Source organism: Alexandromys fortis, unplaced genomic scaffold (assembly GCF_014885135.2).
Source record: "Alexandromys fortis isolate MF-2015 unplaced genomic scaffold, M_Fortis_MF-2015_v1.1 scaffold_3, whole genome shotgun sequence".
Classification (NCBI taxonomy): Eukaryota; Metazoa; Chordata; class Mammalia; order Rodentia; family Cricetidae; genus Alexandromys; species Alexandromys fortis.
The window spans coordinates 10,108,222-10,135,165 of record NW_026067909.1 but is presented as its reverse complement, the minus strand read 5'-3'; the positions used below and the strand labels follow the sequence as shown (position 1 = coordinate 10,135,165).

At 54.4% G+C, this 26,944-nt stretch overlaps 1 protein-coding gene across 1 annotated transcript in view; it reads right to left on the bottom strand.

The window, feature by feature from the left end:
• The window catches only part of Muc5b (mucin 5B, oligomeric mucus/gel-forming), a 36,607-nt gene extending 10,290 nt beyond the window's left edge, over positions 1-26,317 (bottom strand). Inside the window, exons 1-31 of the mRNA XM_050137839.1 lie at positions 26,197-26,317; positions 23,920-23,994; positions 23,491-23,559; positions 22,862-23,123; positions 22,592-22,703; positions 22,074-22,164; positions 21,748-21,854; positions 20,483-20,684; positions 19,897-20,022; positions 19,414-19,531; positions 19,188-19,326; positions 18,871-18,981; positions 18,508-18,577; positions 18,040-18,177; positions 17,502-17,666; positions 17,236-17,330; positions 16,324-16,450; positions 15,811-16,066; positions 15,457-15,512; positions 15,088-15,188; positions 14,715-14,866; positions 14,284-14,422; positions 14,071-14,184; positions 12,864-13,043; positions 12,243-12,482; positions 10,854-11,010; positions 10,411-10,539; positions 10,103-10,247; positions 9,933-9,976; positions 9,658-9,855; positions 94-9,225 (exon numbers count right to left, since the gene is read on the bottom strand). Coding sequence (XP_049993796.1) covers positions 94-9,225; positions 9,658-9,855; positions 9,933-9,976; positions 10,103-10,247; positions 10,411-10,539; positions 10,854-11,010; positions 12,243-12,482; positions 12,864-13,043; positions 14,071-14,184; positions 14,284-14,422; positions 14,715-14,866; positions 15,088-15,188; positions 15,457-15,512; positions 15,811-16,066; positions 16,324-16,450; positions 17,236-17,330; positions 17,502-17,666; positions 18,040-18,177; positions 18,508-18,577; positions 18,871-18,981; positions 19,188-19,326; positions 19,414-19,531; positions 19,897-20,022; positions 20,483-20,684; positions 21,748-21,854; positions 22,074-22,164; positions 22,592-22,703; positions 22,862-23,123; positions 23,491-23,559; positions 23,920-23,994; positions 26,197-26,266 — 13,120 coding nt within the window. The 5' untranslated portion in view covers positions 26,267-26,317. The remainder of the gene's footprint in view (positions 1-93; positions 9,226-9,657; positions 9,856-9,932; positions 9,977-10,102; positions 10,248-10,410; positions 10,540-10,853; positions 11,011-12,242; positions 12,483-12,863; positions 13,044-14,070; positions 14,185-14,283; positions 14,423-14,714; positions 14,867-15,087; positions 15,189-15,456; positions 15,513-15,810; positions 16,067-16,323; positions 16,451-17,235; positions 17,331-17,501; positions 17,667-18,039; positions 18,178-18,507; positions 18,578-18,870; positions 18,982-19,187; positions 19,327-19,413; positions 19,532-19,896; positions 20,023-20,482; positions 20,685-21,747; positions 21,855-22,073; positions 22,165-22,591; positions 22,704-22,861; positions 23,124-23,490; positions 23,560-23,919; positions 23,995-26,196) is intronic.
• Positions 26,318-26,944: the final 627 nt, after the last annotated feature.

Here is a 26,944-nt window from a genome sequence, read left to right as displayed (position 1 = left end):
TTTACATGCACGAAAGGGCTCATAGCTCCCAAGGCTGACAGACCCAGGGGACAAGGGACATGAGGTAGGGAAAACATGGATTTTTCTACTCACCAGGTAAGAAGAGCTGTCCAAATGCCCGGCAGAAACAGGGTGACGGGGAAACTGATTGACTGGAAAAGACAGTAGACCTAACAGTACTGAGGCTCAAGGGAGAAACAGTAGACATGCTGAAGGTCACCTGACTGCTGGGGGAAAGTTCAGGGGTGTGGGTGGTCTCTGTGGTGGAGGAGGGGGCCGCAGTAGGGCCCGTGGCTCCAGGTGAAGTTGCGGTGGTCAGAACTGGAGAGGTGGGAGTGGGCACTAGGGAAGAGGAGTGGGGCACAGTGGAGCTTGTGGCCACAGGGGAAGAAGACATGGTGTTCGAGATTGGGGAAGTGTGAGTGGACAACAGGGTAGAGGTAGAAGGAACAGTGGAGGGGGTGGCCATGGGTGGGGTGGTGCAGTGGGTGGTGTTGTCACAGCAGAGGAGGCGCACATGGTAGTTGTCACAATATTGCAATGGCCCCGATTGGTTGATATTCTTGCATATCAGCCCAAATCGCACATCACACTGGACCACCTGCTCTAGAGTTTCCAGGGGCCTGTCTGGCTCCTTCTCAGAGCGGCATTGGATGTCCTTGGGCTGCTCACAGAACACAAAGCCAACCTCACGTAGCACTGCATAGACCTCAAAGTCCCCGCCTCTGGGGCCAGGGTTAGGGAAGTCTGCATCAAACCAGTCCGTCCATGTGCATCGAGGTGCACAGCCCGAGTCAGTAAGTGTGGTCCATGTGGATGCTTGGGTACTTGGCACTGGGGAGCTGAAGGGATGCTTGGTCTGAAAGGTGGACTCAGTGCTTGAGGCCACTGTGGTTGTGAAAGGGACCAGAGGAGTGTGGGTAGACCAGGGCAGTGCTGACGTTCTGGTGCCGGAAGGGGTACTAGGGCAGTGACTATAGTCATCACAGCAAAGCACACGGATACGGTAGTTGAGGCATACACTAAAGGGCCCCGGCTGGTCCAGGTTCCTGCACACCAGACCAAAGTTCACACTGCAGTTGATCACCTGATTCGACTCCTGCTGAGGCACATGGGGCTGGTCAACAACATCACATTCTAAGTCCAGGGGCTTATCACATATAGCAATTCCAGCTGCTCTAATGTTGGCATAGGTCTCAAATTCCCCTCCAGAACTCCCAGGGATGGGTGAACTATGGTCCAGCCAATCTGACCAGGTACATTGAGGTTTGCAGCCCGTGGAACTGGAGAGTGGAGTAGAGATGATGGTAGTCCTAGTACTCGCCAGAGAGGAGGACTGATTCTCTTTGGAAGTACTAGTGGGTGTGGAAGTAGCTGAAGTGTCGCTGAGGGCACTAGGAGAAACCCAAGAAGTGTTTATGGCAGTACTAGAGAGTCTGGCAGTGGTGGCAGTCCGTGGTGTGGTAGGTGAGCCCATAGTGGTGGTCGGTCCCTGGCAATGGCTCACACTGCAACACAGCACCCGGATCATGTAGTTGTAGCACATCCCAAAATCACCTTTCTGGTCCCTGTTGCGGCACACCAGACCGAAGTTGACATCACACGTCACTTCCTGACCCAACATGTCCAAACTCATGTCAGGGTAGTTCTGGGCCACACACTGGATGCCCTGAGGCTGTTCACAGATATCTGCCCCAGTGGCCCTGATTCTCTCATATGTCTCAATGTCTTCTCCCTCGCCATCAGACGTGGGGTAGTCTGTGTCGAGCCACCCTGTCCATTGACATTGGGGTTGGCAGGTGGTAGAGGTCACAGGCGTGCTGACCGTGTGTGTGACCGTGCTGGCTGCTGAAGTGGACGTGGTTAGTGTCCTGAATGGTTCTGTGGTGCTGGCTGAAGGAGCTCCAGTGAGCTCTGGGGTAGTCTTGGAATGTGTAATTGCTCTGCTCGTGGAGGCCGCCGTGGCTGAGCTCATGCTGGTGCTTCCAGGAGGGGAATAGGATGGTCCAGGGGTGGTCAGAGAGGTAGAGAAGGTTGTCCCTCTGGCCAGGGAAGTCCTTGAGGTTGTTGCTGAGAATGAGCTGGTGGCATGGGGACTGCTGGGAGGTAGGGAGTGCCCTTGAGAGGTGGACCTTGTTGTCACCACTGAAGGAGTCCCAGAGGATTCTGGGCTCCTGGGATGCTGAGTAGTCTTTGAGGTGGCTGTCAGAGAAGTGCTGGGTGGGGATGACACACTTGCAGTCAGGATCCCAGAGGTGGGCATCTCTGAGCCCTGGATGCTGGTGGAGCCTGAAGGAGACCAGGTCTCCACTGGACTGGTGTTGGGATAAGGCTTGGAGGACAGGGTCTGGGTAGCAGTGGTGGCAGTTTGTGGTGTGGTAGGTGAGCCCGCAGTGGTGGTCGGTCCCTGGCAGTGGCTCACACTGCAACACAGCACCCGGATCATGTAGTTGTAGCACATCCCAAAATCACCTTTCTGGTCCCTGTTGCGGCACACCAGACCGAAGTTGACATCACACGTCACTTCCTGACCCAACATGTCCAAACTCATGTCAGGGTAGTTCTGGGCCACACACTGGATGCCCTGAGGCTGTTCACAGATATCTGCCCCAGTGGCCCTGATTCTCTCATATGTCTCAATGTCTTCTCCCTCGCCATCAGACGTGGGGTAGTCTGTGTCGAGCCACCCTGTCCATTGACATTGGGGTTGGCAGGTGGTAGAGGTCACAGGCGTGCTGACCGTGTGTGTGACCGTGCTGGCTGCTGAAGTGGACGTGGTTAGTGTCCTGAATGGTTCTGTGGTGCTGGCTGAAGGAGCTCCAGTGAGCTCTGGGGTAGTCTTGGAATGTGTAATTGCTCTGCTCGTGGAGGCCGCCGTGGCTGAGCTCATGCTGGTGCTTCCAGGAGGGGAATAGGATGGTCCAGGGGTGGTCAGAGAGGTAGAGAAGGTTGTCCCTCTGGCCAGGGAAGTCCTTGAGGTTGTTGCTGAGAATGAGCTGGTGGCATGGGGACTGCTGGGAGGTAGGGAGTGCCCTTGAGAGGTGGACCTTGTTGTCACCACTGAAGGAGTCCCAGAGGATTCTGGGCTCCTGGGATGCTGAGTAGTCTTTGAGGTGGCTGTCAGAGAAGTGCTGGGTGGGGATGACACACTTGCAGTCAGGATCCCAGAGGTGGGCATCTCTGAGCCCTGGATGCTGGTGGAGCCTGAAGGAGACCAGGTCTCCACTGGACTGGTGTTGGGATAAGGCTTGGAGGACAGGGTCTGGGTAGCAGTGGTGGCAGTTTGTGGTGTGGTAGGTGAGCCCGCAGTGGTGGTCGGTCCCTGGCAGTGGCTCACACTGCAACACAGCACCCGGATCATGTAGTTGTAGCACATCCCAAAATCACCTTTCTGGTCCCTGTTGCGGCACACCAGACCGAAGCTGACATCACACGTCACTACCTGACCCAACATGTCCAAACTCATGTCAGGGTAGTTCTGGGCCACACACTGGATGCCCTGAGGCTGTTCACAGATATCTGCCCCAGTGGCCCTGATTCTCTCATATGTCTCAATGTCTTCTCCCTCGCCGTCAGACGTGGGGTAGTCTGTGTCTAGCCACCCTGTCCATTGACATTGGGGTTGGCAGGTGGTAGAAGTCACAGGGCTGCTGACTGAGTGTGTGGAAGGTATGGATCCTGTATGGATAACAGTGGTCGTCAGGCTGTCTGAAGTCTTTGAAGGTGTGGTAGCTTTGATGGAGTGTCTTTGTCTTGTTGATGAACTGGTGGCCTTGGTGGGGACCTCATTACTTGCTTTAGGCTTGTTTGTGGTAGATGTTGGTGGAACAGCCGTTGTGCTAGGGCAATGGCTATAGTCATTACAGCAAAGCACACGTATATTATAGTTGAAGCACATTTTGAAATCATCTGTCTGGTCCTCATTTTTGCAGACTAACCCTGTCTCCAGGCTGCAGCTTACTACTTGGCCAACCTTATCAATGCTGACTGCAGGATAGTTCTCTGCCCGGCACTCAATCTTTTCTGGTGCCTGGCACATCTTCTTACCAGAAGCTCTGATGTTTTCATAGGTCTCCATGTCTCCTCTTCCTACCCCTGAGGTTGGTGAGTCTACATCAAACCATTCCGTCCATGTACACTTGGGCTGGCAGTAGGTTGTGCCCTGGCTGGTGCTGGCAGTAGTCATGGTTTCTGGTAGCGTCTGTATTCTTGGTGTACTGGTAGACAGCTCTTCTATGACTGTAGTTAGGCTTGTGGGTGGAAGTTTTGAAAAGGTAGTTCCAGCTGTACCAGTAAGTATTCTGGTCCAGATTCCAGTCGAGGAAGTTTGCTTTGTTGTCAAAGCAGGTGTTGATGGCTGTAATGTTTTAGGCATGATGGTGAGTGTTGTATGGATAGAGGAGACCGTTCCTGGGCTGCTACTTTCCATGACACTTGAAACATGTGGGGTGCTTCTGGTAGAGGATGTAACAGTAGTGGCCGTGTAGCTAGAGCCAGGTGGAGTTTTTGAGAAGCTTGTTGCTACCGTGGTGAAAGCCGAGTAAGTTCTGGTCACAGGTAGACTAGTGGTGGTCTGATACTTGGATGACAGGGTCTGGGTAGCAGTGGTGGCAGTTTGCGGTGTGGTAGGTGAGCCCGCAGTAGTGGTCGGTCCCTGGCAATGGCTCACACTGCAACACAGCACCCGGATCATGTAGTTGTAGCACATCCCAAAATCACCTTTCTGGTCCCTGTTGCGGCACACCAGACCGAAGTTGACATCACACGTCACTTCCTGACCCAACATGTCCAAACTCATGTCAGGGTAGTTCTGGGCCACACACTGGATGCCCTGAGGCTGTTCACAGATATCTGCCCCAGTGGCCCTGATTCTCTCATATGTCTCAATGTCTTCTCCCTCGCCATCAGACGTGGGGTAGTCTGTGTCGAGCCACCCTGTCCATTGACATTGGGGTTGGCAGGTGGTAGAGGTCACAGGCGTGCTGACCGTGTGTGTGACCGTGCTGGCTGCTGAAGTGGACGTGGTTAGTGTCCTGAATGGTTCTGTGGTGCTGGCTGAAGGAGCTCCAGTGAGCTCTGGGGTAGTCTTGGAATGTGTAATTGCTCTGCTCGTGGAGGCCGCCGTGGCTGAGCTCATGCTGGTGCTTCCAGGAGGGGAATAGGATGGTCCAGGGGTGGTCAGAGAGGTAGAGAAGGTTGTCCCTCTGGCCAGGGAAGTCCTTGAGGTTGTTGCTGAGAATGAGCTGGTGGCATGGGGACTGCTGGGAGGTAGGGAGTGCCCTTGAGAGGTGGACCTTGTTGTCACCACTGAAGGAGTCCCAGAGGATTCTGGGCTCCTGGGATGCTGAGTAGTCTTTGAGGTGGCTGTCAGAGAAGTGCTGGGTGGGGATGACACACTTGCAGTCAGGATCCCAGAGGTGGGCATCTCTGAGCCCTGGATGCTGGTGGAGCCTGAAGGAGACCAGGTCTCCACTGGACTGGTGTTGGGATAAGGCTTGGAGGACAGGGTCTGGGTAGCAGTGGTGGCAGTTTGTGGTGTGGTAGGTGAGCCCGCAGTGGTGGTCGGTCCCTGGCAGTGGCTCACACTGCAACACAGCACCCGGATCATGTAGTTGTAGCACATCCCAAAATCACCTTTCTGGTCCCTGTTGCGGCACACCAGACCGAAGTTGACATCACACGTCACTTCCTGACCCAACATGTCCAAACTCATGTCAGGGTAGTTCTGGGCCACACACTGGATGCCCTGAGGCTGTTCACAGATATCTGCCCCAGTGGCCCTGATTCTCTCATATGTCTCAATGTCTTCTCCCTCGCCATCAGACGTGGGGTAGTCTGTGTCGAGCCACCCTGTCCATTGACATTGGGGTTGGCAGGTGGTAGAGGTCACAGGCGTGCTGACCGTGTGGCTGACCGTGCTGGCTGCTGAAGTGGACGTGGTTAGTGTCCTGAATGGTTCTGTGGTGCTGGCTGAAGGAGCTCCAGTGAGCTCTGGGGTAGTCTTGGAATGTGTAATTGCTCTGCTCGTGGAGGCCGCCGTGGCTGAGCTCATGCTGGTGCTTCCAGGAGGGGAATAGGTTGGTCCAGGGGTGGTCAGAGAGGTAGACGAGGAGGACTTTCTGACCTCCTCTGTACTTACTGCTTCAGGAGAGGATGCTGTGGTGATATGGGTTCTAGTGTGACTGTTGGACATGTGACTGGTGATCAGTGTTGGAGGGTTCTTTGTTGTCATCAAGATAGAGTTGGGTTCAGTGGATTTGGTAGGTGTGGTTGGGGTGCTAGGGGGCAAGCTTCTCCAGAGTGTGGTTATGGTTCTAGAGAACCCTGTGGAGGTGCCAGTGGACATTGTCAGCTTGGCAGTGCTGGGAGTGCTGGAGGAAGCTGTCCATGAAGTTGTGTTTGGTTTACCTGAGTGTTGCTCTTTTGACGTTTGGAGGAAGGTAGTTGGAGAGGCTGAACTTGTTGACATACTAGAGAGCGACAATCTCTCAGTAGTCCCAGTTGTGCCAGTGGAGACAACCCTGTCTGTCCTAGGGAAAGAGATTCTTCTTAGTGTTGTGAGTGAAGTTGAGGCCATTGGCTCTTCCGATGGCCTCTTGTTTGTAGACATGGAGACTATTCTGGGAGATCCAGGTGCTGCTGTGGAAGTGGACGACAGCGGTGCTGCCGTATGAGGGGATTCCGTCACTGGACTGAAGGTGGTAGACAGTGATCCCGTTGTGCTCAAACAGCTCATGTCTTCCTCACAACAGAGCACACGGATATGGTAGTTGAAACAGGTTTGGTTGTTGGCCTGCTTGCTATTCCTGCAGATGAGTCCAAAGTCCACATTACACACCACCTCCTGGCCCAGCTGCTGGAAGGACATGTTGGGGAAGAGGATGGCTTCACATTCAATGTCCACAGGTTTCTTGCATACCTGGATACCTGTCTTGTTTCTAATATGATAGTAGGTCTCAATATCTCCCCCAAACTGGCCAGGTTGAGGTTTGTCACTGTCCAGCCAATCTGTCCAGGTGCATTGAAACTTACAGCCTGTGGAAGTGGTCCTTGTAGTTTTAAGGGCTGGGGAGAGACCAGTGGATAGCCATGATGAGGTTCGAGTCTCCCTGGGTGTGGTTGTGGCTGTGGAAGAAGCCATGGTGAGGATTGTGGTTTTTCCAGGGGATGAAATAGATTCTGTGGTGCTGGTGCTGGTGGATATGCTGGACACAGGCCAGGAAGTATGTGTGATTGACCTGGAACTGGCAGTGGTGGCAGTTTGTGGTGTGGTAGGTGAGCCTGCAGTGGTGGTCGGTCCCTGGCAATGGCTCACACTGCAACACAGCACCCGGATCATGTAGTTGTAGCACATCCCAAAATCACCTTTCTGGTCCCTGTTGCGGCACACCAGACCGAAGTTGACATCACACGTCACTTCCTGACCCAACATGTCCAAACTCATGTCAGGGTAGTTCTGGGCCACACACTGGATGCCCTGAGGCTGTTCACAGATATCTGCCCCAGTGGCCCTGATTCTCTCATATGTCTCAATGTCTTCTCCCTCGCCATCAGACGTGGGGTAGTCTGTGTCGAGCCACCCTGTCCATTGACATTGGGGTTGGCAGGTGGTAGAGGTCACAGGCGTGCTGACCGTGTGTGTGACCGTGCTGGCTGCTGAAGTGGACGTGGTTAGTGTCCTGAATGGTTCTGTGGTGCTGGCTGAAGGAGCTCCAGTGAGCTCTGGGGTAGTCTTGGAATGTGTAATTGCTCTGCTCGTGGAGGCCGCCGTGGCTGAGCTCATGCTGGTGCTTCCAGGAGGGGAATAGGATGGTCCAGGGGTGGTCAGAGAGGTAGAGAAGGTTGTCCCTCTGGCCAGGGAAGTCCTTGAGGTTGTTGCTGAGAATGAGCTGGTGGCATGGGGACTGCTGGGAGGTAGGGAGTGCCCTTGAGAGGTGGACCTTGTTGTCACCACTGAAGGAGTCCCAGAGGATTCTGGGCTCCTGGGATGCTGAGTAGTCTTTGAGGTGGCTGTCAGAGAAGTGCTGGGTGGGGATGACACACTTGCAGTCAGGATCCCAGAGGTGGGCATCTCTGAGCCCTGGATGCTGGTGGAGCCTGAAGGAGACCAGGTCTCCACTGGACTGGTGTTGGGATAAGGCTTGGAGGACAGGGTCTGGGTAGCAGTGGTGGCAGTTTGTGGTGTGGTAGGTGAGCCCGCAGTGGTGGTCGGTCCCTGGCAGTGGCTCACACTGCAACACAGCACCCGGATCATGTAGTTGTAGCACATCCCAAAATCACCTTTCTGGTCCCTGTTGCGGCACACCAGACCGAAGTTGACATCACATGTCACTTCCTGACCCAACATGTCCAAACTCATGTCAGGGTAGTTCTGGGCCACACACTGGATGCCCTGAGGCTGTTCACAGATATCTGCCCCAGTGGCCCTGATTCTCTCATATGTTTCAATGTCTTCTCCCTCGCCGTCAGACGTGGGGTAGTCTGTGTCAAGCCACCCTGTCCATTGACATTGGGGTTGGCAGGTGGTAGAGGTCACAGGCGTGCTGACCGTGTGTGTGACCGTGCTGGCTGCTGAAGTGGACCCTGTCTGTGAGGTGAATACTGATGTTGCGCTGGATGAGACAAGGCTGCTGGCTGAGTTTGTGGACCCAATACGATGTGAAGTGGCCCTTCTTTTTGAGGTGAACGTCACTGTTTGTCTTGAGCTGTGAATTGTATCCAGAGATGTCTCTTTCCCTTCTGTGGTCCACAAGGGTGTGGACTTGGACACTGAGGATGTTGTCTGAGTACTCTGAATGGGACTCTGAGTACTGTGAGTGGGCCAAGAGGACTCTCTGCTGATCTCTGGTCGGGAGTGAGTGGTGCTTGCACCTGATGTCAGGGTGGAACTACAGGGCACGTAATCACAGCACAGAACCCTCAGCTCGTAATTGTAGCAGAGTGGCGGACTCTGCTCACTGTTAAGACATTTCAGCCCCCAGGATGGGTCACAGTTCACCTTCTGTCCCAGCTTCTGTAAGTCCATGCTGGGGAACTTCTCAGCACGGCACTCTATGGCAGCAGGGCTTTGACACACCTGGTACCCTTTCTGCCTCATGTTCTCAAACGTTTCAAAGTCCCCACCTGTCATGCCAGGCTCTGGATGGCTTTCATCATACCAAATGGACCAGCGGCAGACCTCGCGGACACACACCGTGGACACAGTGGATGCAGTGGGAGCTGAGCCTGCATGAAAGTGATAGAAGCCCTTCTCAGCCCCTCTCATCTCAGGGCAAGGGAACAGACAACTTGACTTTAGCACAAGTTAGGGCTAATGCTGGCTTGGTCCAGGACCCAGCTAACAGTCTTGAGAGAGCTCACTAACTACGGTGGGCTACACCAAGGGCAAATGGAGCCTGGAGATTTCTGTTTCCCTGATGGCAGCTCCAGCAATTGTGCCAAGGCTTCCTGGGAAATCATAGAGGGGTGAGGACCATGGACACCAGGCAGAGCCTGGGCAACTGAACAATGGATCAGGACCCAAGATATCTTTGTAACTGGAGTTCCCTGCATTGGCCACTTGTCATCTTCCCTTGTGCCAATGTGGCCAAGCCTCTCTGGGTTAACATAATAGTTTCACGTTCAGGAGCTTCCAGTGAACCTGGTATATGGTCTCACCTGTTGTGGTATGGGGTGCCAAGGTATTGGTGAATGTGAACGGTGTGGTAGATGAGACTGCAGGGCACTCTTCTGTTGTGCGTATGATTGTCCCATTGCCTTTGCAGATGGCCACTAAGCATGCACCAAGGCCATCCGTGGTGTTGTAGACAACATCATCGTAGTGGTAGGTACGGCCCTCATAGGTGCATATGCAGGCTGGGGGTTAGATGTATTGGCTCAGTTTTCTCAGCCTTCGGCCTTCTTCCAACCCCAAACCCACAGGCTTTGCTTACCTGTAAGGTTGTGAACACACTTGATGCCATCAGGGGTGCAGAGACTGGGGGGAAGACAGGGGCTCTGAGGACCCATGAGCATCCCCTAGCTGATGCATGCTTTAGCCCTCCCCTGCCCTTTCCCAACACTCTTGGTCCCTGTCCTCTTCCCTCCCTGGCTCCCCTCTCACCAACTCTGGCAGTTCTCTGCTGTAGGGACCTGTGTGCCAATATCATGGTAGTTTCCATCATCATCATAGCATCCACACTGGGCCACACACTTCATCTGGTCCTCATTGAAGAAAGGCTGACTGGGTGGGCATTGTGGGTAGCAGCCTAGAGCCGGCAGGGATAGCATTGACTTTCTGTCCTCTTGGGCATGTATCCAACTGCCCAGTTCCCAATCAGTGGCAGAGAACCCCTAGTACACTGGGTCTACCCTAGTACCATGCATGGGATTATAGGTCTAAAGGCCTCCACCAGTACATTCCACCCTTACCTTCCAGGCCCGGCAGGTCAACAAGGCAGCGTCCAGCAGGGTTTCGACAGGTCTTCAGACAGGGGGCTCCACAGGGCTGGTAATGCCACTCACACTCCCCATGAGGGTTGTAGTAGTCACAGAAAAGAGCTGAGGACAGAAGGCAGAGTCTACTAGACCTCATGACTATACCCAGACATACAGGCCTTGGGCTAGGCAGATGGCCTCCTTGGGTCCATTCCCTAACTCAGATCCTAGGGCCCCCCAACCTCAGCTACTTCGTATCATGTGTCAAAGAACCACGTGTGTATATAGATCTGTGCACACATGTACAAATACATACATGCACACATACACACATCATAGTGGCCAGCATCTAGCTAAGCCAGGAGGGAAGTACAGAGGCTGTTGCCCACCTCACTCACAGACCCACCCTTCAATACCACGGACAGTGCTCTACTCACGGCAGATGTCTGGTGTCCTCCAGGACAAGCACACGCCCACATCACGGCAGGCCTGGGCATAGGCAGCCACAGCAGTGCAGAAACACTCGCAGTCACCCCCTGAGTCACAGGCACACACATCATGCACACAAGCTTCGTAGTACTTGGTAGAGTCAACCTGGAATGGAGGAGCCAAGGTGCCACTCAGGGAGGACAGCGATGTCTGCCCAAGGGACAGATGAATGTGGGGGAGGATACGGAGCTAGTTGTAGTCCAGCCCCCACACTATGGGAATGTTGATTTGGTACTGTGACTGCTATCAGATTGTCCCAAGTGGGAACTGTCCAACACCACCTTTCCAACTCACTGTGTACCCACACACTTGTACACCCACATACCCATAACCTGCCACTCATGTGCCCATACATGTGTGCAGCCGTTCACCTGCCTGAATATATACCTGCATACCTGTCCACATGTATATCTATTTGGCCATCTGTGTACTTGCACAGCTGGAAAACCGTGTACCTGCCCACCTATGCACATACCTGATTGTACACCAGTGTACCTGCCTACCTGTGAACCTTCACATTTGTCTGCATGTGTACCTGCCTACCTAACTACTTGCATATCTGCCTATTTATTGACCTGTGCACTTCCCTTCCTGTCCATATGTGCACCCATCCACTTGCACAGCTCCTCACCTACATATCACTGTATACCTGCCTACCTACACCTGCACAGATATCTACCTGCACACTCACCCATACCACTGCGTGCCTACACATCTGCCCCACTTTCACACTTGCACCTGCCCACCTGTACACCCTCTCTGGTACTCTTTGGGTCCTTTGACTTGGGTCCCGTCGCCCGGTCTACAGGCTTCATACCTGCAGAGTCTTGCACTGCGGTCCTACTTCTGTCCTTCTACTCAGTGCACTGGCCCCATCCTATAGCTTCCTATAGCATGCCTTCCTATAGCTGACTTGTCCCCTGAATTGCTGTTCCCATGACTCCTAGTGGCTTTCTACTTGGCTTTTTGGTGTAAGCCTCTCCATGATCACCCTGCCGCCTCACTCCAGTGGAGGATCACTAGGAGACAGCAGATTTTGTCTCTTATCCATTTCAGTTAGCTGGTACCTGGAACCCACCTGAACTTCCGTACCCCTGAGAACATGCCCCAAGGAAATAGTGATGGTGACTCTTTCAGCTGGCATTGCTTAACGGAATTCCAGACTGGCGCAGCTATGGGACATGTGACTATCCTGCCCCAGCATGGGAGAGTTGTCTAATTCTGTGGAGCAGAGGGCCCACCACTCACACTGTGCCAGCTGGCAGTCCAGTGAAACTCAATTCCTCCCAGGAAGAAGCAGGCAACTGCAAGCCCTAGGAACCAAGGCCAGGTCCTACCTGGGAGTGGCAGGCTGCGAAGGTCGCGCTGTTGATGATGCTGCACTTTTTCTGGGCCCAGGACTTGCGGTATGGGTTGGCAGTGCAGGGGTCCTTGGGAACTGGGGCATCTGGGCAGGATGGGGAGAACTTCCAGCTGTTTCCAAACTCCAGAACATCACTCACCACAGACTGGCTGCGCGTGGTGAAGTCGTTGATGGCATTGTCGTCAAAGTTCCCACACAGGCCACAGACCCTGCCCTGCAGACACACGAGCATAGAGAATCCTGAGCAGGTTAGGGGAGCTGGCACAGAGCCTGGCTTGGGAGTAGAACACAAGGAGAACCCATTTTCCCTGGGTTGTGCCCTGTGAACTTGCAAATGGATGTGGGAAGTGGGTCCTGGGGCAGGTGGGTGAACTGAACTTATTTTCTTTAGGAGATTCTGTGTCTGCACAGACCTGTGTGGGCTGGTTTATCAGTCATGATTCCAGTACACCCACTATGCATTGCAATTTCAACTTGTCCTTTTTGGAACCTGGTGTTGTGTGTGGTCTTGGTAGTGAGGACTTTTCAATGTCAGCTACCAGCCCTAGACCTATCAGCTGGGTCTAGAAGCAGGGTGCATGGTGGCCACACTTGCCTTGTAATGCTGCTGCAGTCGGACAAACACACTGGTCTTCCTGTCCCAGGACACGACTATCCCACTGCGGATCTCAATGACCAGGAAAATGCCCATGTATCTGATCTGGTATGGAGGGTCCCCACTTGGCCCTCTCTCTACCACCTTGAAGTTCCCCTCATGAAGAATCAGCTCGTAGCTCTGTAGATGGAGAAATATAAGGCAACAGTGTCAGGGAACTGGGAGACCGGGAGCTTGCCTGCTGCCCCTGGAGGACTCCTCAACAGATGAAGACTCACTGGAGGAGTAGGGAAAACTCAGGCCGCACACCTACAAATCTCCAAAGGCTCACATGTGCAACACTGCCTTATACCATCCCCTACCCACCTCAGAGGGGAAGAGCCAACTGAGGAAATGCTTCATTGAGACCCAGCTGTAAGGCATTTCCTCAATTAGTGATCAGTGAGGGAGGGCCCAGTCAATGGTGGATGGTGCCATCCCTGGGCTAGTGGTCCTGGATTCTATAAAAAGCAGGCTGAGCAAGCCAGGGGAAGCAAGCCAGTAAGCAGCATCCTCCATGGCCTCTGTATCAGCTTCTGCCTCCAGGTTCCTGCCCTGCTTGAGTTCTTGTCCTGACTTCCTCCAGTGACGGACTATGATCTGGAAGTGTAAGGCGAATAAACCCTTTCCTTCCCAACTTGCTTTCAGTCATGGCGTTTTATTGCGGCAACAGAAAGACACACCGCAAGCCAGCAGCTCTGCTTTCTACTTTGAATTCTGACTTCCTTTGGCCAGAAGTGGGGTACTGAGTATAATATCCCTCCCAAATATACACATTATTCTGAAGACTTTAAAATGACACTTTCCTATGGAGGATCTTGAGATGGGTTTTCTGAAATTACCTGGGTGTCCCCTAAGCCCAGTGATTGTCCTAACAATGACCAGAGACATATAGACACAGAGCAGAAGGTCACGAGTAGACAGAGGTAGCCTGGAGTGATGCCCCAAACCAAGGCCTGCTGGAACCTCCTGATCTACAGGGAACGCAATCCTGCTCGCCTTAATCTAATTCTGGCTCCAGGTTGGAAGACGGTAGTTTGCTACTATAAGTCCTGGGTTTGGGTCACTTGCTATCCTGTCCTTGAGAATATAACTGATTGCTGGAGAACCAGAGGTAACATTGCAGAGGGAGGGACACAGTCCCCGGTGACTTTAAGTATACTCTCACCTCCACAAAGATCTTGATGGTCTTGGAACATGTGGTTCCCGTGGTCCCACAAGGGACATTCTCAGTGATAATACGAAAGGTCCCATCAGTACTGGTGTTGCCTCTGCAGTAGTCCTGAGAAGGAAAAAGATGAGGCTCTGGTCACAGCTCAAAAGTAACTGGTGGGAAGGATAGAGAATGGTGACTCATTGGCAGGGGCCAGGGACCACACACCTGGGCCAAGGTATACTCGCAGCTGCCTTCAAAGATGTAGCGTTCACCATCAAAGGTAACAAAATGGCCATCCCCATAGGCCACACATGCACCCATACAAGGTTGGTCAGTGCACTCCCACCGGCGGTTCCTGCAGGTACTGTGAAAGGAGAGGTCATTGCTGACAAGGGTATTGTCCCCTGAGACTGGCTGTCCCAGTCCTGTGCCAGCGTGCCACTTCACTTGGGGAATCAAGCTCAGACTATATCAAGCTTTGGTCTTGTGTGGGTGTGTAATCCAGTCACCCCCACTGGAGAAATAGCCCTTCCTTCCCAGAATATGGGGTCCTCTGAGTACCTTGGCTCCCAAGACACATGCTGAGGCCCCTGAAATGCCAAGGCCGTCTCAGACCAGGGTCACCGCAGATACCCTCTGAGGGTCCCAGAACCTACCAGTTATTGCAGTCTACCCGGATGCTCTCCCCAGGCCTATAGGTGGCCTCATTGTGTACGCAGGGGCAGTCCTCCTCAGCAATGCAGCCCCCATTCCCGTCGGCTACCAGCCCTGAGGGACACACACAGCCAGAGACGCAGTGTGTGCTGAACTGTGGACACAGGTAGCCTGGTCAGGGGCTGAAACAACATCCTGTTCCCTCAGCCCTATTCAGGTGCCCAGGACAGCAAGCAAGGAGACCCTGTCCTTTGAATGCCAAGAGGAGTCCAAGACCCAAAGCCACTGGCCTTCCAGTGATATCCACCCCCCCTCACACTCTTCCTGTAGCTTAGAATGGTGGATGAAGGTTGGTGTTGCACCAAGAGGACTCACACATTCCACATCCAGTGTTTGGCAGCTTCTGAGGCATTCAGATCCTTGGTCACCAACTGAGGCATTGTTACAGTCCAGATATACCATAGGTGCCTGGCACTCTGGGGAGGACAAGCATGTGAGAGAGGCCTGGAACAGGACATTCCTGGTCTCTATGGTCTCCTGACCCTGTCTTGCTGCTTGGACTGTAGAAAGTTTGGGTGCTCTGTACCAAGCACCCAGTCTGTGTGGACCTGCCCCAGAGGGTATATCCCACAAACCCAAGAGCCCTACAGCCACACTGCCACAGAGCCCACAAGCCCTCTTCTCCTAGAGCATCTGGGCACAGCAACCATGGTGAAGTACAGGCTGGTCAGGGTGGAATGGTACCTGTGTTCTTCTGCATCAGGGCTCCAAGACAGGTCAGCTTCCCCTTTTCACATGAACTACAAGAGACAGTAGGACCTCTGCTCCAGGCCCAGTACCTCTCACATTCTACCCCAGTACTCTCCATACCCCACCAAGGTCTGGGCCTCCTTGCCTCCTCCCAACACCAAGAGGATACCTGCTGTTAGGGGTCCTTGGGAAGACCCTGGACCCCTATGTTCCCATACACTAAAGGTTTAGTCACCAGCCTATGCTAATACTAGAAGGCCACACAAACTTCTGGGTATAGAAGGACCACTAGCCACCCCCCCAACACAGATCTGTGAGCAAAGGGGATGGGTAAAGACGGTTTCTTACCACACCACCCCATTGTCCATAACGAACTCTCTGGCGGCCACCACAGTTCCATGGAAGAAGCAGGGGCACTCCTCATCACGCACACAGTGACCCTCATCATTCAGGAAGGTGCCTTCAGGGCAGGTGCAGCCATCCACGGGCACAAAGGAGACGCCACAGGTGACGTCAGCTTCACTCAGAGAGCGGCAGGTAGGCTCGCAAGTGCTCACTGCATAGGAGTAGCTCTTGGTTTTGGGACAGTTGTTCATGTACTTGACTATAGGAAGAAGAAACAGGACAGAGAGATCAATGGCTGTGTGAACTGACAAGGCCCTTGTTCTTCCCTGCCGTAGACTAGTGACACCATCATTGACACCATAGGATGAAAGGTTCTTGCAGACATGGGACAGAAGATGATAGCTACTGCTGTCCAGGGTCCCAAGTGCCCCTATGCCAGAGTGACAGGATCCAGATGGCTACCGTGGGGAGGCCTAACCTGTGCCAAGGAGCCTTGGTGGCCCACAGAACACTCACTGCAGACGCCGTCTCTCCAGCCACTGAGCAGCACCCCTTTGGCGGCACAGGCATGCACATAGGAGGACAGGGCGGCACACATGCAGTCCTCGCTGTTTTCACAGTTGCACGTGTCAAACATGCAGTTCTGGGAGATAAGACGTCAGGAAGTCAGGTACCTCTGTCTCCTAGGTTCCTATTGCTCATTGAACTTTCCCATCAGCATCCATCAAACCCTGCTCAAGGCCTGGACCTGAGGCTTCCCAGCGGGAGCCATCCCGTCAGAAACTTTGACGAGCGGGGTCTTCAAGATGTGGCCTGGGATTCGTGTTAGGGACAGTGTCAGAAGCCACAGGGTAAAATGGCAGCCAGAATGGAGAACAGACCTGGGTTCAGGAAGGCCTGAAGCCTAAGGCAGGGGCCCTGGGGAAGAATCTCCACAAGACAAGGGCATTGTTCTAACCCAGCTGCACATAGGGGGCTTGGATGGGTTGGGCTCAGCAGGGTGTGTCCAGTGAGGCGTCATGGAAGTGGGTTGCCCAGAGACACACCCTTGGGGATGGAATGATGTACTAAAGTTTAGGGCTTTGGAGTGCTGTTTAAAGTGTGTCCCCCAAAAGGTGCTCTGCAGTGCTCTATCATGTCTGAATGTGGTCAACCATAGAAAGAAGCCTTTAAGGGGGAGCCTAGGGGGACAAGGCCGTGAGGTAGCTTGGTTCCAGCACCTGCTGTCCTTACAAGAGGGAGGTTGGGCACACACTAGGACCACTAGGACTAAGAGGACACTAGAATCCTCTTTTTCAGCTTCTCCATTGGTGAGCCCTTTAACTGAGAAGTAAACACCAGCATGGGGAGTGGTGGGTGGACCTGGGAGTCCAGCCTCCAAGGGCTCCTATACCTGCCCCACCCAGGTCCAGCAGACCATGGTCTCACCGAGTAGAAGGGCACCGGGCTGACGGTGGCATGGCAGGCCGAGAAGACTCCTGAGCTTTCGGTGAGCATGGAACACCACTTCTGGGCATAGTTCTCTATGGAAGGGAGAAATGTTGGCTGCCCCTCACCTGCTTTCTCTTCAACCCTAATGCATCATGCCTTTCTGCCTATGTGGGAATTCTCTGAGCCCTTCCCCCAGGGGTTTATGTGGCCACAGAGGTCAGGAAGGGCTGTTGGAATGGCCAAAGACTAGAGAGGGTGCTTACCCGTCTCCACGCTGTATGAACAGGGGTCCTCAAAGGTGTTCTTGGAATTGGGGCAGGAGGCTTGAGTCTTCCAGGTGTTGGAGAAGGCAGCTCCTGTGCCCTCCACTACCCCACTGAGGGCTGTGAAGTCATCAGCCTGGTTCTGGTTGAAGTTACCACACAGGCCTAGTGACCGGAGTCAGGAGGTCAGCAGGTTGTTCAACCTGGCCACTTTCCCCCAGGGCTGTCACTTCTTTAAACATGATCAAAGGAGGACTGGGAAGAAAGACCCTCACTAGTGCTTCATTCTACAACTGTTCACAGATGAGCCCCTAACAGGGCTAGCCCCATCAGGGGAGCACAGCGGATCTGTCCTCCCAGGTCACTTGGCAGATGTCAAGTGTGCTGGGTGGTGCAGGGGTCTCCACTGAGCTCTGGAGCCAGTGCTTCCCAATCCCCTTCCACAGGGGATCCTACTTCGCAGCCTAGAGTTAGGGTGGACCTGACCCCCACCAGTCTCCCTGCCACGGTCCCACCTTCAAACCCTCTGGTGCCTCACCACACATCTGGCCATGGTAGGAGGGGTCCAGCCTGACAAACACCTGCATGATGGGCACCAGCTGCACCTGCAGCTGCAGTCCTATGCCAGTCTGCACCACAATGAAGAAGGATGATGGACTGAAGATGGTGACGTTGGCTGTAAGGTGAGAGGGGTTAGACACGCTGGGAGTTGGCCCACCAAACACCGCAGTGCTGCTGACACAGGAGGGGGCACCAAAAAATCCCACGCCCAAAGCTCCCAAATGTGCGTGGGTTATAAATGGCTGCCAGCTGCCCCTGAGAGAGCATGGTTGGCACTGCCTGACGTAGGATTCACATTGAACCAGGGGTAGCAACTTGTCACCCCAGGGGAAACACTAGAGTTGTCTGAGGCCACGAAGAGCTCCCTGGGAGCTACTCAGGGCTGAAATATGTTTGCCCACTGAAGGTGCCAGCCTTGGCTCTGCTGTCCCAGGGAGCCACACACCTGCTGACATGGGAAGCTGAGTAAAGATGGAGTTCAGGAACACAGCACCGTTGGCCTGGATCCGGATGACCTGGTCGCATGTGGTGCACACAGTCAGTACCCACAGGGCCCAGACAGCCACTAATAGGAAGAATTCTGACAGAATCTCCCTCCCTAACCCAGTGACAGAGCCAGGATGGAAGCGCAGGCCCGCCCCAGCAGTAGGTTCTCTCCACAAGGGTGGTGGCCACTCCTACCTGAGGAATTAGAGAGGGGGTAGCGACCTCTCTTTACTCTGGCCGGTCACTACTCCACATGCTCCACACTCCCTAATCTGTCACTTGCAGCCCATAATGTGGCGGTCATCAGAGTCCCAGTGCTCACCATGTCCCCACTATTGAGGTTGAGTGTAACCGCTTTGAGGCAGTTCTCAGTGTCCGTCAGTCCACACTTTCGCAGATCGGCCAGCACAGTGAAGCCGCTATCTGCACATTTCTGTCAAGAAACCCAAGGATGTGGAGTTCTCTTATGCATAACCTCTCAAGACCTGGAGGGGTTCTGGGGGTATCCTCGGGTCCCTGGTTCACCATAGGGAGCTTGTCATGGGCTTGGGACTTCCCAGTCCACAAAGAAGTTTTCCATGACCTTCGCCCCTGCTGTGGACCCTCACAGGACCCTGTGGACCAGGATGGCGGCCATACCTTGGACAGGACATAGCTGCAGTCCCCATGCACATTGTAGAGTTTCTCGTCATAGGTGAAGACATGGGACCCGCCTTGCACAGAGCAGGTGCCGGGGCACGGCAGGTCCTGGCACTGCCACAATCCCCCAGAGCAGGTGCTGTGGGGGAGTCCATTAGCAGAAGGGTTTACAGCCGTAAGAGGAAAACCTCACCCTGCACACCTCCACAAAGGTGGTTAAGCTTACCAGGAGCTGCAGCTGGTGTTGAAGGACTCTCCAGGGGCATAAGTGTGCCCACCACGGGTGCAATGGCACTGCTCCAGGGGCAGGCAGCCCAAGTGTCTGATGTCATCCAGCACAGTGCCTGGAGGAAGGGACAGTGGTTACAGATGCTCCCGGTACAGGTAACATGAGGCAACTTGCCTCCAACAAGACAATCCCAGTCCTAGGCAGCGGGAAGGGCCCCTCATCTAGAATGCTGCCCCAGCCTGACCTATTTGATATAAGCTCCTCTGGGCCTTAGTTTCCCCACCTGACCTCAAGGACTAAAAACACCTGTTTTCTGTGCATAGATCATCAGATCTCATCCTTGTTAATAATCAGTGTCCATCCTGCCTGTAACTTTGGGATGCAACCCCTAGCCAGGCCTATTGCCCTTAAGAGTGGAGAGGATCAGCTGAGGTGGAGACCATGATCCTAAAGGTAGCCATGGAGGGGCACAGGGCCTGCCTGGGGGACAGAAGCAGCCATCCATGCAGTGATCCTCGCAGAGTTGAGAGCGTTGGGGGTTGGAGCAGGTATCCACGCAGGGCGAGCTGCACTCCTGGTGTTCCATGTTGAAGGGGCATGTCCAGTCTGTAACAGAGATAGCTCTTGACCTAGGAGAAGTGGGTCCTGACTGCTTCAGTCAGTAGGATCCATGCCTACTCCCTGCTCCCATGTCCACTGAGGTCCCAGAGTGCCATCTGCTAAGTAAAGCAGCAGGCTAGAGAACAGGAACCCAACATTTCTCATACTTCCTTCTCTACCTATGGCCACCTGAGGCCACTGCTCTCCAGGAGATCCTGCCCCAAGGTTCTGGGGCCATATCTTGTTCCTGTGCTCAGGGACACAACTGAGTCCCCACTCAGAGACCAACATCAGAACCCTCAGGTACAGCATCTTCCCCCCAGCCTCCCCACTACCTCCTCTTTCCCTGACGTTCACCCTCTCTGTGGCCCTTAACTGATTCTCTTATCTTGACTTCCTTGCCAGGGTCTATGCTTAAGACTGGTCCTAGTAAGACCCTGGGCTATTCTCTAGTGAGGATACTCACTGCAGAGATCAGGACTCCTCCAGTTCTGCGGATGGCCTCCTGCATGGGCACACTGGCGGGAATATTCAGCAAAAGTGGCGCATGGGCATGTGGGGCAGCGGCACAGATCCTGGACACAGGCATCCAAGTACATGTTGACATCTACCAGGGCGATGCACTCGGCAAAGGCAGGGCCAAGCAGGATGCGGCGGCAGATGTCCTCCTGGGGAGTACAGAGAGGCTAAGCATCTTCTGACCCTCAGGCAGGATTGCTGTGGCACTTGTAATAGGAACCCTGCCCTTCCTAGGCCATACAGGAGGAAGTCCCTTCTTCACCTGGAGGTTCCTTCCACCTATACATTCGTTTGTCTGTCTGTCCATCCATCATCTATCCATCCATTCATTATCTGCCCATCATCCATCTACCATCCATCTATCATTCATTAATCGCTCATCTACCCATCCATCCATCGATCACCTACTTCATCCATCCATCCATCCATCCATCCATCCATTATCCATCCACCTTCCTTATACATTATGCTATCCAAATACTGTGCTGTGCCTGGGTATAGAGCTCTACTTGGCTCTGAGGGAGTGACCCAGGGCTCTCTGTTCCTTCCACCTCCTATTTCAAGGCTCCAAGACATGCTGACTTGTGACTTGTGCACCCAGGAGAATGCAGAATGCACTCCTGTGTTGTGACTCAGAAGACAGGGAAAGAAAGATAACGCCAACCCTCAGATGGCCCTCATGGATTCCGTGCTGCTACTCAACCCCTTCCTACCCCAGTACCCCCGACAGGCCAGGATTTGACAACATCCTCGTTCACTTTTCAGTTTAGGTAGGAATAAGGCATTCTACTAGTTTTGGGGTTTCTGGAGTCAGATCCTAAGGATGAGTCCTCCCTGCTCATAGGAGGGGCTCCTTGAGTGTTCACCTTGGCCCTCTGTGTGGTGGTGGGTACACATCTCCTTCAAACACATCACCTACATACAGAGAACTTGTGTGCCCTGGTGAGTGGGTTGTGAATTCCATCAAAAATGTGAGCCATTTGGTCCCATGGGAGAAAGCCAACTTGGCCTGCCTCCCTCAGGCCCCAGCAGCAATCTCTGAGGTCTCAGAGGCCATTCTCTGTCTGTTCCGGAGCAGGAAGGCTCTCACTGTCTTGTCACCCGAAGATGTTCCTCAGCCTTTGGCCAGGAAGTCCTCTGTTATTCTATCAGGTGATGCAGGCCTTGCACTGTCCCCAGCCTTGGGAGCTGTGGTCTCATCAAGATGCTCACCGTATCTGTGCAATTGCTGACTGCTGAGGGCAGGGTGTCCTGGCACTGCTCAGTAGGACCATCCAGCTTCTGCAGGTTTCCAAACTGTACAGGGGTCAGCCTGGTGTCTGCAGGAGGGAAAACTCACAGTCAGGAGATAGACTTCCTGAGGTGGCTATCAGAGGACTCTATCTGGATCACACACACGCACGCGCGCGCGTGTACACACACACACACACACTTCCCTCCTCAATGTCTCGGCAACACCCCCGTCCCATGTCCCTCCTGGACTTCCTTGATTCTCTGTCCCTTGGGACCACCTAGCCTGAAGACTCAATGACACTCACTGTGGGCGTAGAACTCGTTGACACCTGGGAGCCCATTGAAGTCGCCGCACAGCCCACACGTCTGGTTAGTATATTTAGAGTCCAGCTCCAGCTGAGAGGAGGAGACAGAGCAACTCCGGCCTCAGGGCTTCTGCTTTGGCTCCAAGGCCCACTTGGTAGCTTCCCACCCCACTTGCCCAGGGGACCATAGAAGATATTCCCCCGATAGTCTGTAGGGTCCCTATCATAGGTCCCTAGAGAAGCTGCGGATGAACTGTGAGTTTATGGGGGAGGCTGTATGGGCTGTGGGAGACTGCAGGAAGCCAGGAGTGACTCTGGGAGTTGATGAAATCTGTGGGGAGCTTGTGGGGACTATGGTAACTGAGAGGGGTTATAGGGGAGAATGGGGGGGCTGTGGGAGACGGGGGATTCTGGGGATCTATGGAACTGAGAGGGGATTAAGTGAGGCTGTAAGGGCCTGTGTAAGGCTTATGTAGGGTTATGGGGGGCTGTAGGGAACTGTGGGTGAGTGTCCTTACCAGAGCACTGTCTTCATTCCACAGGAAGGTGAGGACTAGCCGGATGCTGAGCTTCACATACCCACTGGTCTCCTCCATCAGAAGACCTGCACGGCTGTAGGGCAGCTCCACCCTAGGCAGAAAGTTCTGGTCTTCCTTCAGCGGGGTATGAGCAGGGGCTATCCTCCCCACTTGCTCTGCTCCTGACCCCTCCCCCAGAGGACCGAGTAGGGACAGAGCAAGGTCTAAAGGCCTGGCTTGAGCATGCTTTTTCCCCAAGACCCAACTCACTGCTGTCCATCCACCAGGACAGAGCCATTGGCCAGCTCAATCACCAGCCCCTGGGCCCTGAGGACCACATGAGTGACCACGGGCCTGGAGCCCTCAAGACCACGACGCAGTTGGATGTTGAAGTCCTCATAGGTGGCCCCACAGTGTGAAGAGAAGACATAGTTACAGAGGCCGGGGAAGTGGAACATGTCGCCATCGAAGGTCTTGTAGTGGAAGTCACCCCATGTGCTGCACACCCTCCCGTTGTGTGCCAGGTTTGCGGCTACAGGGAAACCAGACGGAGTCACCACTGAGAGCCAGCACTCCATACCCAGCTACCTAACGGGCAACCTCCTGGGGCCATGGCAGCATCTTTGGAGCAGAGAACCCAACTACCAATAGCTCCATGGGCCAGTTCTCTGCTATTCCACCCCCCTCAGTTGCTTGGATAAAACCTAAAGACCCAGACCCACCCCTCATCCATTTCATTTGCTACAATCCAGACACTCAGTCAATGGATGTTCCCAGGGCAAGTTCCACACCCTTTTCATAGCTGTTCAGAGGCCTCAGCCTATGTCAGCTTCAACCACACTGGCAAGCCCCGCCCCCCACTCTCCTTGGCCTGACAGCAGTAGGTGCTGCCCACTTACGGCTCATGGTCGGGAAGACGGTCATGGGCGGGATGAAGGTGACGTGCCAGGTGGACGAGGATGTGGGAGCTGCAGTAGGAAGGCTGGGTCACACCGGGGCTGTGGCTGGGGATCTCCTCCCTGGCCACCCACTCTCTTCGATGCCCACCTCAAGGGAATCAGGAAGCCTAGGACTAACGGGTAACCATCCAGTTTCTCCATGGTCCCCCGACCCTCCTCCTGAAACCTTCTCCTGTTTACCCAGGAGCCCTTCCTCTCCTGGGTGCTCCTGTCTGTGTGTGCCCAGCGCTAGAATGGACTAGTCAAGAGTCTCACTGTGTTAACTGGTGTGGGGAGACCATCTGCCTGTCCCACCTGAGCCCCCACCCCACTCCCTGCTGCCCCTGCCATCAGAATATGACTCCCCAACCCAGAGCCTGAGCCACGTACCACTGTACACTTTCTGACCATCTCCGGTGAGTTCGGGGTGTTCTGAGCTCAGTTCTTCTGCCTGGCTCTGGCTCTCTGCAGGATAGGAGAACACAAGTCAAGAAGAAGCCATCAGACTGTGGCCATTGCTCTGGCTTAGTGTGAGGCTTGTGGACTTGCTCTGCTCCCAGGTCAAGACCTTCCTGTAATCTCCAAAACCCTGAACAGATTTGGGCCTGGCGATTCCAACCCCATCAGCTGTGGTAGCCTTCAGTCACTAACCATCACCAAAGAGCCAGGTGTCCTCGGGAATTCTGACCCTTCCAGCCCAGTCAGTCCTTCCCCTGCAGTGGCCCTCGCCACCTGCACCTATGGAGTGACACCTGGTCTTGCCAGTAGTGGGGCAGATGTGCCCAGTGGCTTGAAGAAGTCAATTAGGAAACCATATTAATATTGGAACGGTGACCATCTGTCGGGAGGTGACAGTCAGCCCCACCACTTGAGTCCCTTGGAAGATGAAAAATGGCTTTGTTAGAGAGAATACAGTCAGAAGTTCCTAAGAGGGACACGGCAGAAAGAAACCTATGATCAGAGGCAGCCCCAGCCTGGAGCTGTGGGTCGGGGCAGGTGGCATGAGGGTGCCATTCTTGGTGCAGGATGTCCACTCTCAGCAGCCTGGATGGTCCATTGCCTCTGGGCAAGGCCACCGCCACAGCCTCACTGCTAGAGGTCCAAGAGACAGCTTCAACCTCCATAACTCAAGCCTCCAAAGCCCGATGGCTCCTTAAGGCCAGCACTTTGCAGGAGACCATGTCCCCCAGGCCTTGACCCAGATGGCCACTCGCTCCTGTGCCATGGGCAGCGCGGCTTCCTGTTTGATTTTCCCAGCGTGTCCAGCTGACATTTGGAAACCGCAGGGACCGTCCTGTGCATTAATCCTTCCTCAAGGGCCCCGCTTGACTGCATTCCCCAGAGGGCATGGCCTCTCCCTCTGTCCATCACTGATCCTAGATCCACAGCCTCTCCCAAATGGTCCTGGCCCAGCCTTTCCGCTGCCGTCTGCTGGAGGGCCCCACGGGTGAGGACACCACCCCCACCCCAAGCACTGCTGCTCTATGCCAGTCTCCCTCAGGCTGAGATCTCCCCGTCTCCACTTAGCTAGAGAGTTGTCAGCCACCCCCCCATAACATCTTGGTCTGGGTTACCGCCTCCCATCCGGACAAACACCAGATCCCCTTTATGTGAGGGCCCAGCCTCTCGCCCTTACCCCAGGCACAGCTGTCACAGAAACACACTCCCCCAACCCAGGGCTTAAAGTTGCCCTTCCCAAGTAAAGCGTGTGGGAAGGAGGGCTGACTTCACCAGGTAGGCGCAGCATTCTGATGGACAGGCCCTGGCTTAGGGAGAGCCACATTGTGGAGGGAGGGAGAAGGCCCATGAGAGCAGTTCCCAGCCAGCAGACAGCCTTGGAAGCACGAGAGACAACCATGGCCTCTCTGGCTCTCCAAGAATGGGCTTTGGGGACCCCACCCTCCCTTACTGTCTGTCTCCTTTTCACAGATACAGGAAGCCTGGAGCTGAGCTTCCCTAGTCTAGAGAGCAGAGCTTGGAGAGGTCATGACACCTGGGGGTTCAGGCTAGCTCTGCTTGCTTCCAGCTGAGTCCTGTGGGAGCCATCTTTCCAATACTGCCGACAGCGCTGATACTGCGGTTTTCTCAAGAGCAAACTGACAGGGAAAGCAGATTTGCTGATAAGGGTCACACAGCCTACCTGACTCAGTTCTGGGTTCAGACCACAGCTCTGGGTATCGGATCCATATGATCTGGCTCCAGCCCTAATACCCGGAGGCAGAATCCACTTCACCAAGGAGACCCCAGCCTTGGTGAAGATCACCTCGGTACTTGTGACCCCAGCAGTTGATGGGAGAGCAGGGCCTGTCCTTACTAAGAGTCTCTGTCCCTTCTAATTCTGATACAGACCTCTCTGACTCAGAAAGACCTCAGTCCTGTTTCATCTCCAAAGCCAAGACTGCCATGGGGTTTTCACCCATGAGGGTGCATACCTTGAGGCTTAGAGCACCTAATTTCATCGAAAAACCTCCATCAAAGCCAGGCCCTTAGGCTGCTGACGGAGCTAGAGGGTGGGACATAGGATCCAGAGCCCAGAGAACCGCAAGACCTGGGACCACGGTGTTGGGGACAGTGGGAGATGCCTGTTGTCTCGGGAGGGAAAATCCCCAGGTGGAAGTCATCTCTCTGGGAAGATGTTTTTTAGAGGGCAAGGGGCTTTGACCTTACCTGCTGGCCATACCGTGAACAAGGCCACAGAGGCCCAGACCAGAGCCCAGTTCCAGCTCCTGCTGCCCATCCTAGGGACAGCGCAGAGGGCAGGCAGGAAGGACTGAGACAAGGCACTTGCTCCCTGGGGGCCTGGACTTATGTAGCAGAAGACCTTGGCCCAGTGCCCAGTTCCTAGGCCAGGTAAGGCACCGTCTACTCCCTGCACAGCCACGTGTGTTTGCTCTTGGGGAGGGGCTATGGCAGGAAGAGGCCGTGCAGGAGGAAGGATTTGCAGCCTTGTGCCACCAGACAGAGGGCCCCCACCCCCTGCGGCTTCTGAGAATTGGGAGGGAGTAGATAGGGCAGGGAAGGGCCAGCACTTGGCCAGGGGGTGGAGCTGGCTACTCTGGATTTGAAGCCCTGGGCATATGAAGTTGGTATTTGGTCAGGAGTCCTATGCCAACTCCTGTGGGAGCCTGGACACTACAAGGATCAGGGTCAGAAGGTCGGCAGCCTTGCCTTGTGTTTGCTCAGGAAGCTGACCCTAAGTGATCGGCACTGAGTCCCTGAAGAATGGGCAAGGCTTGAGGGTGGGCCTACTCCTCAAGGGTATCCCTCAGCCTGGAAACTGGGATTCTGGTTGCATTCCAGATGGCCATGGATCTGGTAGAGTCTCTGTAGCTTCTGGGGGTCCCAGGAGAAGGGAACCCCTCACCGACTCTGAGAAAGGATGCATCTCTGGGCTCCTGTCTGCTGCTGAGCTCAA